Source organism: Penicillium canescens (genome assembly GCF_028828765.1).
Source record: "Penicillium canescens strain IBT 15451 chromosome Unknown utg000011l_segment0_segment0, whole genome shotgun sequence".
Classification (NCBI taxonomy): Eukaryota; Fungi; Ascomycota; class Eurotiomycetes; order Eurotiales; family Aspergillaceae; genus Penicillium; species Penicillium canescens.
The window spans coordinates 2983662-2997207 of NW_026703973.1; the positions used below are offsets into that span (position 1 = coordinate 2983662).

Here is a 13546-nt window from a genome sequence, read left to right on the forward strand (position 1 = left end):
CACATACCAGTAGACGCTGTTTGATATTCAGTCCATTCAACCAAAATGTACTATCTGGCGGTTTAGTAACCGCCAAGGAAAGAAAGTCTGGAGCTAAACAAGTCAACTTAAGTATAGCCAATCGGAATTGATACTAATACCACTTGCTTTTCACCGTTACTTCCATCCTTTACCTTTCTGTTTTTCCCCTTTGGAAATAAAGGAGGGTCTGTTCGCCGGTTTCACAAGCTAGCGCAGCGGTTGATGGGAGGCCTGGTGGCCCCAGCGTTCAAGATCCAATGACGGAGGTAAATACATAGTCGCAGCAATGCAAAATCTGAAGTCATAGTTGTCATAATTCATTAATCCTGAAAATACTCAGGTACTATGTGCAGTAGTACGTGTATTTACAAGCGTCGACTCGGATCCCACTGCAGCCAATGACACCTCCAAGGGATGTCCTGGACAAGAGAAACCCAAGCCAGACGCGTCATCCATTTCATACTCCTCACCCCGGCTATCTTCCGAGGCCTTTTCATCATAGTCAAGAGCCACCCTCCCCGTTCCACCACCCTCACCCGAAGAACCGAATTGTCCATACCGGAACCGCCGTCCAAGTGCGTCAAGATGATCGCGCTGTTCGGTTTCGCTCCAGTTCACAGTACCCCGAATATCAGATAGCATGCGACTGTGTGCAATCCATGGCATCAGAGAGCCGATCGAGCGAGGGACAGGCGGTCCGTTGTAGTATTTGCGTCGTAGCCAGAAGACGGCTATGAGAACGGCGAAGTCGAAGGATAGAATGATTATCATGATGACAATTGTCGTGTCCGAGGGTGGGATTCCCCATACTGCTGCCGTGACAGTGGCATTCACTGGGTTTACGCGTGGTTCGCTTGGCAGAGCATCAAGATACAGATCACGCCAAAGTGATGTGTGCATGCTGAAAGTTGATTGGTAGACGAGCTTGGTGGCACCCAGCAGAGCGGTCTGGTCTTGAGATGCGAAGTGTAGTTTCGAGGTTTCGTATATTTCATTCGTTACGAGTGTTGATCCGTGGTGGTGTCGCGTGAAGCCCTGCGTGAACGCCGCCAGACTATCTGACGCGTTTTGGAACATCAATCCTTCGGTTATCATGCTGCCAGATATTGGCGAATAAGATTTGATCAAACCCTCGGCGCCGAAATTGATATCAAAGTCTTGGATCTGGATCTCTGGCTCGCAGTGAAATGCGGTTGGATTTGCGGAGAGACTTGTATCCATGGCTGTTGCTGCTCCATAGCTCACGAGCACGAAAGACTTCTGGCATGATAGATCTGAGTCTTTCGGTGCAACCAAAAAGATTGATTCATTGGATGAATGACGGTGATGCCTAGTTGGTTGGAGCTCCACTTTGCAGTTCGTATCAACGGAACTCTGAGAGAGAGTATAGGTCCAGGTTCTATTTTCGGAAGCGATGTGTGAGTTGCTGGAAGAGATTTCCGCGCATTGAAGGTTGACGCCAATACCACGTGTTCGGGCTGTGTACATCTTCCAATCCAGGTACTCGTCGTCTTGTCGAATTTCAAAGGGAAAATAAGAGGTATTGGTGGTTGTCCACGCCAATATAGAATGGTTGGTGGACAAAGTATCTTTGATCAGGTTATAACCGTGAAAATCCACCCTGACGTCAGGGCTAAAGAAGTGAGAGTGGTTATATCGGGGCGTCAAGTCCGTCGTAAGTTCAAACCAGTGATAGACTGTTGGTTCGAACATTCCACTGCTGACAACGGTCAAGAAAAAATCTACCAAACAGACCGAGGACAGCAAGACTAAAACAGGAGGTGCGTTTGAGCGAAACTGTTTCCAGATCGTGATAGGTGTTTTGGAGCCATAGTTCACAGTCAGAGATTTTCGTGCTGAGGCCATGCCCTCCTTCAGTTGGACCCAAGGCTCCAAGTTACTCAAATGACGATGGACTGAGATGAAGAGGGAGCTGATAATTGAGGCTATGACGGTGGGTCCGTATATCAAATATAGATAGAGGATTGTCGCCCCAGTGGTAGGTAAGTCGAGCTTGTCCAGATGAATGAATTGGAAAGACGCTCCGAATGCAGCAAGAACCCCCGCTATTGTTATGCATTCGAGTAAGAACCACGGCGTCTTCACGAAATGAGGCTTCGCATTAGCCCTTGGTCGCCGTGCTGGCCTTGCTGGACGTTGAGCTCGAGCAAGTCCTCGTAGCCGAGAAGTACGTGGATTCGAAGATGCAACATCCCCTTGGTGCGGGATGATGTCTATCTGTCTTCCCTCTGGCCCATCAGTCCATCGGCACCATAGCGATCTGGCAAATCGGCGGAGCTGTCGCGGGGTAGCCGTGTGAAAGTCGATATCGGATTTGATCACTGGGTTTGTCGAAGTAAACATGTCTGTGATGATGGCGCATTGCGCCCCGATAGAGCCGGGGTCGGCTTGCAGGAAATTGGGTCGACGTTGGTACATGAAGGACATGAAAATGAGCAAGACACACGATGCCAGAAGAATGGATTCCGCGACTATGGCAGAATGAGAGCTCACGCTATAAACAATCCTACGGGTGGTTTGCTTTGCCTTGATCTGCATCGGGGAAGCTGTGGTGTTGAAGAATTTATTCATCGAGATAGTGAAATGTCGGTTCCAAAGGTGGCGAATCTCTTGCTGATAGTCGCCAATTGTCAGGGGCTTCAGCAGGCTGATCAACGTGCCATTCAGGTCAGTCGATCCAGTCAAGTCAGAACTGGAATGTTGGTACCCGGGACCCAACAATCGAAGATTTCCACGCCGGTATCTCGTAAAAAAATTGTTTTCGAGGGCAGTTATGCTGATATCTGATGAGGTCATGTTGGTCTTCGTTTTAGAAACGTTTGTAATAGTGGCGACAGAGGTATTTGCGGGGAGCGAGATCTCCGCCATCGCGTGCATATATGCGCTCCGACATCCGAAAACCGTAGCATTGGATACTAAACCCTCCGATGATATAGTGTTTAGATTGATAGCGAGGCCTATCAGTGAAAACGACTCGCACCCGGTGAGATTCAAGGTCGATGTTGAGTTGGTAGTATTATCAGGATCAAGAGGCTCCCAGTGTCGCAGCTGGAACGATCCTTTATGATCTGGAAAGGAGCTATTCAGGGAAACATCCAATTTGCACTCGGGAGCATTTTCGAGTTGAACGTTGCGTATGTTCCAGGTCAAGGCTGCTGCTGAGCCGTCCTTGGAAGCAGCATTGGTCGAGTTGGATATATTCCACGTATGAGGAACAATGTCTTCCAACGTTACCTCCGTACAGCTCAAATTGGCCCAGTAAGCTGGCTGATTCAATTGCCAAGTCGAACGATATTCCCAATCTACTGGCCTCGAGATGGGTGGTGTGGCGTATTCGAGAGTTCGATAAAAGAAAAAGGTGTCTGCGTGAAACTCCGTTCGGTTTCTGGAATGATGTCTGTCTTCTGCCAGCCAATCATTCTGGTTTTCCAGGTTGACCAAACTGGGCCAGGTATAAACAGGCTGTAAGGAAACCATGTCATTCTCCTCAAGGGCCACAAGCCCTGACATTAGGGACGGCAGAACCATTCTTAGTATCATCGCAGTAGATGAGACGAAGACCACAATCCAATGACGATTTCGCATCGCCGTTATCGGAGCCAAAATGCCGAAGAAATAGCAATAGTTGGTGAACAGCACTGTCCCGGGGGCTCCCTTCGGGTTGGCCAATTGAAAGTACGGCTCCAGCCGCAGCACGTCGAGGGAACATATGTTCCATAGTGTCATTGCTAGCACAGCGAATGCTGTTGGCAAGTACGTGGGGAGCCTTGTGGAGAAATTGGCCAGTTCCGTGTAAGAGAAGAGACGAACGAGACCCTGGTGACGATTGGAATATTGGCGAATGGCTTCGATCGCAATTGACATGGACAAGAAGAGAGCAGCAACGGTGAAAAGATATGGACGCCGCAACGAGGTTGGGACCCAATACTTCTTTTCTTGCGTTGGTGGAATGCTTGAATTCTCCGAGCCATCTCGTGGCTCGGTCATTTTCCCTTCCCCAGTGGACGAGTTAGGCCCAGAGATCGACAGGGCAACCCAGAAGCATCGTAATCGGTTTCTGAGTCGTCCTGTATATTAAACTCGGACTCAGACAAGTGACAACTCAGAAGAGGCGCGTTTCAAGTTTGCGTTGTATAAGGTTTGCAGGGTTTGCACACTTGGCGTGGCGCAGCTTCGGATAGGCCGAACACTCAAATCGCCCACGTTTCCGTCACAACCCCCTTATAAGTTGGGGTTCTCATGTCAACACGCGATATTGAGGCATTGACTTGCAGTTGCTTGCCTATGCTGACAGCTGACAGCCGATCTCGCTCGTCTTGGGGATCACGTGCACGCTCGCCACCACTGTAGAAGGCACTCTATGGAGCCTCGCCCATGGTCGCCCGCTTTTTGCTGGGACGTCTGGCACTAATTTTGTCTTGGAAAGGTGACTCTAATCTGGTATCTGAAACCTGACCTATTGATCAACTTCACGGTGAAGCAATTTAGCATGTGGGGGCGGCTAAACGGCTTTGGGACGATGCTTAGCCCCTTTTCCAGAGCCATACTGTACTACATACCGTGGCACTTCAAGCTAGACTAATGGTATAGCTTGATACGTTCCGTAGTGCAATGGAGACTTGCATTTTCTTGTTTGCATTTTTCAAAAACAGTAAAGTGTCATCTGTGGGTTAATTATCTCCAATGGCCACATGAACGGGGGACTCAAACTGTAGAGCAGGATTCGTACTAGCGCCGGAGTGAATTTGCAACCACGCAGAACTCTAAGCAAACTACTGTATCAGTCATCTTTCAATCAGCCGCAAAAACGTGGGAAGAATCTATACCCTTCATATACACTTACGTGTGATATCTCTTATACTTTATAAATTTCTGTTGCTGACGTTATGTATAATGATTTTCCAACATATTTCCAACACCCAGTTCACTGATATCACTCACACTTCAAAGCAATCAAGCGTCAGCCAAACTTCCAGCATACTCCCTAAACAAAACCTCCAAACGTTTACCCTCCTCATCCGCAACCTCGCCATGAGTCTTAGCGCTGCCGATCGGATGATACGGGAATGGTCTGAGAACGGTTAACATCAACACAATATCATCTAGAAATCCACTCACCCATATTCCGGAACAAAAATAAGTCTCGAATCCGGACCAGAGTCTTTGGCCCGAGTCTGGATAACTTGTTTCCAGATTCTCTCGAAGCATTCCCTCTCTTCTTTAAAGACGGGGTTGGTAGGCTCCGGGCATTGCGATGCTTGTGTTGTTCCGATTCGTGCGTGGATGTGGTACACCTAACCTATTGTTAGCGTGTTTTATTGTTATTGCCTTTGTGGTTTCCTACGTGTGGAATGATTGCGTTCATCATTATCTTGTCGCCCTCGCTGACATCTAGGACTCTCTCACATCCAACCATCCAGTGGGAGAAATCGGCGTTAATTCGGAGCCTGTCTTGTCAGTTAGCAATTTGCTTCATCTGTAAGTTAATGGTTGCAGTTAAGTATTCGCATACTCCGGAACAGCTTCTAGGATGCGCCGTGTGGCATACGGTGTGAAAAGGGATCGGTTGCGGTGTGTTTCATGCCACACTCGACCGAAGACTCCGAGCTCCTTGTCAATATCTAGCGTGCCCTTGTAGAATTTAATAGACTCTTCCACATCCCAAAGATCCCTAGATTGAGGTGTGAGAGATGCGACATCCATGCTTGAATAAAGTGCATACTCACTCTCCAGATTGGAAGTTCATATACGAGGGCTTCAATTGTTGGACCAATTGGAGGAGGTTTCGGTAGTTTGTCAGATGGTGGTCTGCTTTTGTGTTTGCCGGGCGAGGACCGAGATATTGGAACCAGGACGAGTGAATCCTGTTCAGCGCTAATTAGTCACACTCTTCTTGTGTGACATCTTGAATTTAGATACTCACATCAACCCAATTTCAAGGCCAGTCTGGTCACAAATTTCCTTCAGTCGCGGGAAGTCCCTGCTTGGTTCCAGTGGGTGGATATCTACTTCAACGCCACCTTTGTTAATCACGTATCGTTAGTTCAAAGTCCTACTGTAATGATCCCAGTCAGGTTCTGGGTGCCAATTGACATACTGTATCCATGCGCTTTCAATTGCGGGAAAATCTGAGCCCAATTGTCCAAGTTAGACCCCGGGGCAATTCCCCAGGCGGAGCGAAAACGGTCAATTCTCATGGTTGCGTAGGAAATAGCGTGGCTGAACAGCTGAGAATTGATTTTGGAGCTAAGGTCGAACAGGATTATGGAATACTATATATTTTTCATGATTGCTTGTACGCTTGCGCCATAGCTTCTCCGCATCGAAGATCAGTTCCGCTGCGACCAAAATAGGGAATGTTCCCCGTCCCCGTGTGGCCCACCCAAATCGACAACTGGACATGCTTATTGGCTCACACTTCGGGGGCGATCTCCATTAAAGAGTGCCTATGCCAAGCTTGATCAATTTGCGGCGAAGAATGCTCTTTAGGGATAGGCCCCCACGAAGTCTGCTGGAGATGCGGGGATGGTGTTGTTGAACATCCCACTGGGCTCGCATTATGATTGTTGACTTGTTAATGAAGGAGGGATGAATGTGAATGATTTCGTCATGTCTTTGTTTGTATCGGAGTTGTTCCGACCTTTTTCTGACACATTGTATGAGGGGGACTTGGGAGTTTCGCGTGCGCATCGCCGGCCACCTTTAGCTTTATCTTTCGAATGTATGTGTGTATGTGTGTGTGTGTGGGCGTGCCTTTCAACTTCTACAATATGGAGGGCAGCTTCAGTCGCAAAGTCAAATCTTCCTAGTCGACGCTACGTGTTCGTTTACGCCAGTGAGTGTAGAGGCATGGGAGTCATATGTCTGATCATATTCCAGGCGAAGGCAACCACAAATCAATTTTTATTATGGCGGTATATAAGGATTTACTTATGACAGATCAAAATCCACCGTTGGGGTGAATGATGACCTTCGTGTATCCATCTTCCCTTTTGTCGAACTTCTCATAGGCGGTCTCAGCGTCAGCAAGTGCAATCTCGTGTGAAATCACGAAGCTTGGCTTGGCCTTGCCGGCAATGATCATATCCCGGAGGTATCGGTTATAAGCCTTCACATTGCACTGTCCAGTGCCGAGGGATAAACCCTGTGTATAAAATGTTAGTAATTTGAGGGGATTGAAGTCAGACAAACAGGTACCTTTTCGAACAGCTTTCCGAAGCTCAGACTAATCATTCCATTTGCAGTGGCAGCATCAGAAGCACCGGGATCGCTGGAAGTGGGGAATATTGTTAGAGCATTGCAGCGATATACGTTTGTGATAATACCATACCTAGGAACGTAGAGTCCAGGAATGCCCATGCCTCCACAGGCTCTCGTCACGCGAATCATGTTTTCAAGAACAATGTTCGCCTTCTCGGCAGATCCGTTGGAGTCGACAGCCTGGTATCCAACAGCATCCACCGATCGATCAACCATTCCCCCGTTGTGAGCGATGATCTGGTCGACGGCATCTCCTTTTGTGAAATCGATGGGAATAGCACCGATGTTCTTGGCTGCGTCCAGCCGTTCGGCCACACGATCGACGACGTAGATGTTGGACGCTCCCCTCAACGCAGCCGAGTAAGCTGCCATGAGTCCGACTGGTCCAGCCCCAAAGACTGCAATACTCTCTCCTGCTTGAAAGCCAGAGATTTCGACACCGTGCCAGCCTATAGAGTGTGTATTAGAGGGGGATCAGCTGAAAGGAAATGGTGGGGTCACGCGTACCGGTGGGGAAGATATCTAAGATAATTGTTAGTAAAAGGAACTCGAAGCGGTAGCGCATAAGAGAGGTCGGTACTCGCCTGCAAGAAGAACGAAGTCCGCCTCATGCTCCTTACCCGGAGGTAGCTTGAGGGCGTTGAAGTCTGCATAGGGAACTCGAATGTATTGTGCTTGCCCTGTAAAAAAAAAAACAAAAGATCAGATCAGCATTCCAGGCGCATCGTCTGAAGTTTGTGGAAAGCGCATACCTCCTCGGTAAGGACCCATCGCGACGTAACCTGCGAGTGTTTAGCCTAGGAACACACCATTATATCCACATATCCTACCATAAGCTCCGCCAGCAAAACCAGGGTTCACACCAGTACAGAAAGCGGTTCTTCCCTCCTCGCAGTTGCGACACCGACCATCGGCGACGTTGAAGGGCATAACAACGCGATCACCTTTCTTCAACAACGTCACACCTTCACCCAACTCCTCAACAATTCCCATGTTCTCGTGGCCTGACTCCTGTTCAGTAATTCTCATGACCCTTCGGCTTAACCAGATCTTACCGAAAGTGATTCCTGGCTCAGCAGCTGTTCGTCCTTCATACATGCTATTGCTCGGTTAATTTCACGCGACATGATCATATTATTCTCGTGCAGTGACATTGCTTACTGCAAGTCGGAGCCACAAATCGCAGCCTCAAATTCAAGTCAGTTTATTTCGCGTCTCAATTTCAGCTTGGTCGAGGACTGACTGTGGTAACCTTGACAATAATATCGTCAGGATGTTCCATCTTCGGCTTCTCAACATCTTCTACCCGCACCTGGTAAGGTCCGAGGTAGTTCAGTGCCTTCATAGTAGTAGCTGAAGCCATTGTGTATTAATTTGGATATGAGATGACAATTAGATTTCAGCGGAGGTCAGCGGGGCACTGGTGTATTTGTAGAAAATTGGCGCAACCCTGTCTCGCTCTTGCTCCATTGGACCCAAGGCCATTGTCGCGCTCAAATCAACTCAAAACACTGTAATTCTGCCCCTCACGGAACATCGCAAAGGCCAAATTGAGGGGGAGCTGCATGATCCCCCGCATCCGCTCGCGGGGAATATTTCTCTTTGTAGCTTCAGTCGCCGCACTTACCGAAATGAGGGCGGTGGAGTCGGAACTTATTACTACATATTTGACAGCTTTCTATAGAATGCCTCTGGTTCGGCTTCTGGTTCGGTCATTGTCCTTCCATGTAGGAACTACTATGCCGGTGGACCGCTTGTGGCTTGCAGCTTGAGCCTCAGGCACCAAGACCTTTATTTTCCTTGATCTGAGAGTATGTCGGAGTTGTTGAAGAGAACCTCCCTCGAGGCGATTGAAACCTAGTCTTAACATTTAACTGTCAGAATCGCGCTTGTTCCCGTTAGAGAAATACACTAAGTTAAGTCTAGGCCTGCTAAGAGCAGTTCTACCAGTGCGCTTATAATATAAGTAGCAAGCACCTTAAATTGTATTTTTTTATACATAGAAATAAGAATATTTATTACTAACCGTTGATTGGCCCCTTGACAGTGATTAAGCTATAGTGAAGAAAACAGCGGAGAAATAGCTTGGCACAATTCTAACAGAGAAGCTGCGCCATCATAAGCCCCCTCAGACCCGCACCGAACAAAAGAATCTTGGATCCCATGCGTGGTGCAAGTCTGTCCAGACCGTGTGCCGCACAAGACCCAGGTTCTATCAGAGTGGCCTCGCGTCGATTAAGTTCTTGAACTTAAACAATCGATCCGCAGGATATTTGGTATATTATGCAAAGACTCCATCAACCACGACGCCATGGGCAATGAAATTCTCACAGAGCAGCTCCTTGCGCCGATGGCAGTAGTGGCAGCGGCCCACATAGCTCGGAGTTCTCGCCGACAATGTGATCCCATCTTGTGAAGTCTTGGACGGTATTACCAAATGCCGCAACTTCACTAGCAGTCTCGTAGCCAGGTACGAGAGGGAACTGTATAGTTCTGGTGAAAATTGATTCTGAGGCTAAGACCTGTCCAGGCATCACACCTACAACGTGTCATGACAGATAGAGTGGGAGAAACGCAATCCACATTACTTAGGACCAATATGTTCCCAACGAGAAACAGCCAGCTGGCGATCTCAGCAAGCCTTTGGGACCTTTCGGCCTTCACCAACTCCTGTAGTCGCCTAGGAATCCAAGCGCGGAGACTCAGAAACAGAGTGTCTATTAGCGTTGGCGCATTTCTATTTCTTTTCGCTTAGAGTATTTGAAATGCGTCAATTTGGCAATGGACCTAATAATGCCAGCAAAACCTAGTCCATTTCCTCGCCAAAAGTTTCTTTCCCGCATAAATATACCGTAGGAGCAAGATCAAGAAATCTCGCTCATTGACCCAGGGCTTTTCACATGCAAACTGCTTTGTAAATTGTATCGACGGACAATATAATAGTAAATGCAGATCATGAAACAATAATACCTGTGTTTCTATAGATTGATCTCCTCCTACTAGTGATAGGACCTCGATACCCTGTCCCGATCTATCACTTTAAATCGAAATTCGTCCTTTTTCCTAGAGAATTGAACTGCGCGGCTGAGGAACTTGAAGACTTCAATTACAGTCTGCTCCCGGGAAGGAGTTTTCAGTGGTAAATTTTTCAAGTACATAAAGAGGGGCGGGGTGATGTGAAGGTTTCTATACCAAACGGTGGGCCAGAAGTCCCAATTTTACTATGTAAAAGGAGATTGTTCTTGAATACGACGAAACTTGAATTCCTTAAACGAATGTGTTGCTAGAACTAGGCTCACTGCCAGCGTAAAACTTCATCCGTTTTATATTCTCACCCACAAGAATGGCTAGCAGCTTGTGAGTCGTGATAGCAATATGCCTTCACGATGAGGATAAGATCACCCTATTCATCCGGCTGCCCGGATGATTGACCTCCCTTTCGGCCTGCTTCCTTGGCTCTCTCGTCTCCAGGCTGGAAGCTTCCACTTGAAGCGTGACCGCCTTCCGAGGCAATGTTCCTCTTTAAACAAGTGTTAGCGGTAGTGTGTTATATAATGAACACTTTTACACTTTTACTAACCTGCTTGTTGGGATCCATCGAAGCAAATCCGCCCTGGTGGCTAGACTGCCCACCCTTCCGAGCAATATTCTCGACCTCCTCCTGAGGTCGGTTGGCGAAATTACCAGGGTTGGGGTTATCGGACATGGTGATATGTATAAAGTATGTAGTGTAGTAAATAGTATGGAGCGTTATGTGATTGACTTGATTAAATTGGAATACTGCCGGGAAGATTCACTGCGTATTTATGTGCGACGCCAAGCTCGACCTGTTTCATGAGTAAGTCTTACTGAAGCCCCCTTGACGTCGATTTGATGTCTTCGGCAAAATATCAATGAATTCATAATGATCATGCTCTGACAAGCTGCAGAGCAGTATGATCAGCTCTTGTTGAGGCAATATCAGTGCCAAGTTTTCTGGTCTCGTGTTTATGCTCTAGACCAGAACGGCTCGTCCCGTGTAGGTCCGTTACGTCACTGTGACTTTTATGCAGTTCGTGCTGAAGCTTTCCATAGGCCGACCGGTGGCCAAAAAAAAGGGGGCAGAAAATAATCTTGAAAGAAATAGGCAGAATACGCATGAATATTACGACTGAACTGGCTTTTTGTTGTTGTTTCCCGGTAACTAATTCATAGGCCGACATTCACGGCCAGTCCAACTGTGTGCAGGTGAAAGTGGTCAATGGCCCAATACGGGGCCCGACCGGCTTCTGGACGATGGCATGGCTTTGTCGCCACTATTAGGTGGCCAAGATCTGTGAGCAGAAAGGACAAATCGGTCAATATCGGTATGTCAGTTCGCGCAGCCCGGTGGTCATTATTGCACTAATGGCGAGCAGATTGTCAATCGACCGAAGCACTAGCCTAGAGGCCAGAATTGATACGATATCCAAAGCCCTGCTTGCCTACCTGAAGTAGGAACCCCATTAGTAAAGCCCTCCATTTCCCATGGCTAGGCATACGGAGTGCAGCTGCTTAAAGCTCCTTCGTTCACAATCCCAGTAGAAGATGCACCCGAAATTGACAGGCACCTAGCCCCCAATCTCTTCTGCGGGGAGCAGGAATATCTAAATGAAACGCTGGTAAGCCTGGAGTATATGTAATCTGCATGAATATTCCATAATTTTGTTTATGTATAAGTGCATATATATTTTCAGGTCGTATAGCCATCCTTGTCAATTTTCTTGACGATATTTTGTTAGCAGAGGCCATCGGATAGAGGTGCCACTTATTACATTGACCTTTCCAGAAGCTTTGCGCTAGCACGCCAGGTTTCTAGTGGTTTGTCGAACCTTACTTGAACTACCGGTCCTATTTAGCGCAAATCAAGTTCCCACCGCTGCACAACGTCCATGACCATTCTGTACGAAGTATGAAGCAATAGTGACAATAGAGATAGATGCGTTATAATATTTACGTAGCCGATCCATGGTACAAGCAACCCTACGACTTGAAGATCAATTTTAACCAGGACCACTGGGCGGCAATATGTTAATCGCCACCCTAAGCAAGGAAGTTAATGAGAGTGAGTGACTGCTAAAGGTCAGTTCTTTTAGCGAACTTTGCCAAAAGATTTCACAAGTTGGTCTTTTTAATCTTAATAAAATTCCACAAATTACGCGTTTCACTCAATAAGCCGATCTTAATACTGCCTCTAGATGACCTTAAAACCATATTCTCTACGGGGCTCCAGTAAAGCACAAATTTGAGCTTTTAATGTTATTTGTTAAGTTTTATCAAAAAAGGCAGTTCGGGTTTTGGTGTCCAGTAAAGACTGATAGGAAAAGAACGATTGCGAATCATTCTTCGGCCGGCAAATCATCCTCCTCTGGCCCCTCATTGTACTTGTTCGAAGTTCGAGGCTTTGCATGGCGGAGGCGGTCTCCCCTCAAGATGTTGGACTTATCGATCGCCTCGTTTTCGTCCTCCTCTATGTTTTGTTAATGGCCGAATACTAGAATGTTGATGAAGAATAACCTAGACTTACCTAACTGCTGATCAGTATTAGAGTATGGAGGTTGAATGGGATCTTCATATCGCTCATTGTCTCCCTGGACGGGAACCTGACCTTTCAGGTTTGAGCGATTCTCTTTATATGAGTTATCTGTGAAAGTTCCGGTCACAGGCGAAGCATCATTCTTTCTCTCATAATCATCCTCTGCGATTCTTTCGGCACGGTTCGACATTTCGATTTTAGTTTAGTAATTTGTGAATATGGGTAAAGAGTTTCAAGTCGTGTTGCCATGAAGGGGGAGAGGAGTCCGGTATATATACCCGCTGGAAGTGATCCTGGACCGGTTATTCAGACAAGTCATACATAGTCAAAGCTTGGACGCGCTACTTGTTGTATCACCTTTCTGACGCATGAAGTGCGTAATCAAAGCCGGTGGCAACCACGTATTGTGACGACCGGTTATTCAAGATATTGGTCTAGAACTAAGCTCGACATGTGAAGTCATAAGCACGAGCTATCGAGGAATGCGAGGAAAAAATTGATTGCACTTTGATTATCTTCATATCATTGCTTCAATATCCAGACATATGTCATAAAGGTAGGATCTCATTTGAAGCTATTTATAAATGCATGTTTGAGATCGTACCTTCTATCAAGTTGGCATCCTGTAGTCAAGTTAAGAGAGGGAGAAACATTAAAATCAATTGATTACTAGACCTCAATGGAGGATCC

At 47.1% G+C, this 13546-nt stretch overlaps 5 protein-coding genes across 5 annotated transcripts; all 5 read right to left on the bottom strand.

Annotated features, from left to right (window-relative positions):
• Positions 1-357: 357 nt before the first annotated feature.
• N7446_013849 (DUF3433 domain-containing protein) lies at positions 358-4029 on the bottom strand (the record flags this gene model as incomplete). The annotated part of the gene is made up of 1 exon (XM_058522588.1): positions 358-4029. One exon carries the CDS (start codon positions 4027-4029, stop codon positions 358-360), a length of 3672 nt encoding a protein of 1223 aa, XP_058366065.1.
• Positions 4030-4995: 966 nt separating this feature from the next.
• Positions 4996-6239, bottom strand: N7446_013850 (sugar phosphate isomerase/epimerase family protein; the record flags this gene model as incomplete). Its single annotated transcript, XM_058522589.1, has 7 exons — positions 4996-5113; positions 5161-5336; positions 5387-5489; positions 5555-5713; positions 5769-5906; positions 5966-6062; positions 6140-6239. 7 exons carry the CDS (start codon positions 6237-6239, stop codon positions 4996-4998), a joined length of 891 nt encoding a protein of 296 aa, XP_058366066.1.
• A 743-nt stretch (positions 6240-6982) lies between these two features.
• N7446_013851 (glutathione-independent formaldehyde dehydrogenase) lies at positions 6983-8665 on the bottom strand (the record flags this gene model as incomplete). The annotated part of the gene is made up of 10 exons (XM_058522590.1): positions 6983-7186; positions 7240-7312; positions 7373-7751; positions 7810-7824; positions 7923-7982; positions 8055-8084; positions 8133-8306; positions 8358-8401; positions 8464-8489; positions 8546-8665. 10 exons carry the CDS (start codon positions 8663-8665, stop codon positions 6983-6985), a joined length of 1125 nt encoding a protein of 374 aa, XP_058366067.1.
• A 1982-nt stretch (positions 8666-10647) lies between these two features.
• On the bottom strand, positions 10648-11054 carry N7446_013852 (con-10 family general stress protein). Its single transcript, XM_058522591.1, has 2 exons — positions 10883-11054; positions 10648-10822 (listed from the first exon to the last, which is right to left on the bottom strand). The coding sequence occupies exons 1-2, from the start codon at positions 11006-11008 to the stop codon at positions 10706-10708; spliced, it is 243 nt and encodes an 80-aa protein (XP_058366068.1). The 5' UTR covers positions 11009-11054; the 3' UTR covers positions 10648-10705.
• Positions 11055-12601: 1547 nt separating this feature from the next.
• Positions 12602-13155, bottom strand: N7446_013853 (uncharacterized protein). The gene is made up of 2 exons (XM_058522592.1): positions 12848-13155; positions 12602-12790 (listed from the first exon to the last, which is right to left on the bottom strand). Exons 1-2 carry the CDS (start codon positions 13044-13046, stop codon positions 12660-12662), a joined length of 330 nt encoding a protein of 109 aa, XP_058366069.1. The 5' UTR covers positions 13047-13155; the 3' UTR covers positions 12602-12659.
• Positions 13156-13546: the final 391 nt, after the last annotated feature.

What these genes read in the sequence shown, in the direction of transcription:
- N7446_013852 (XM_058522591.1), bottom strand. Translation starts at nt 11,008, where the DNA reads ATGTCCGATAACCCCAACCCTGGTAATTTCGCCAACCGACCTCAGGAG. An exon ending in CGATGGATCCCAACAAGCAG is followed by an intron (nt 10,823 to 10,882) that starts GTTAGTAAAAGT and finishes ACTTGTTTAAAG; the next exon opens with AGGAACATTGCCTCGGAAGG.
- N7446_013853 (XM_058522592.1), bottom strand. Translation starts at nt 13,046, where the DNA reads ATGTCGAACCGTGCCGAAAGAATCGCAGAGGATGATTATGAGAGAAAG. An exon ending in TAATACTGATCAGCAGTTAG is followed by an intron (nt 12,791 to 12,847) that starts GTAAGTCTAGGT and finishes AACAAAACATAG; the next exon opens with AGGAGGACGAAAACGAGGCG.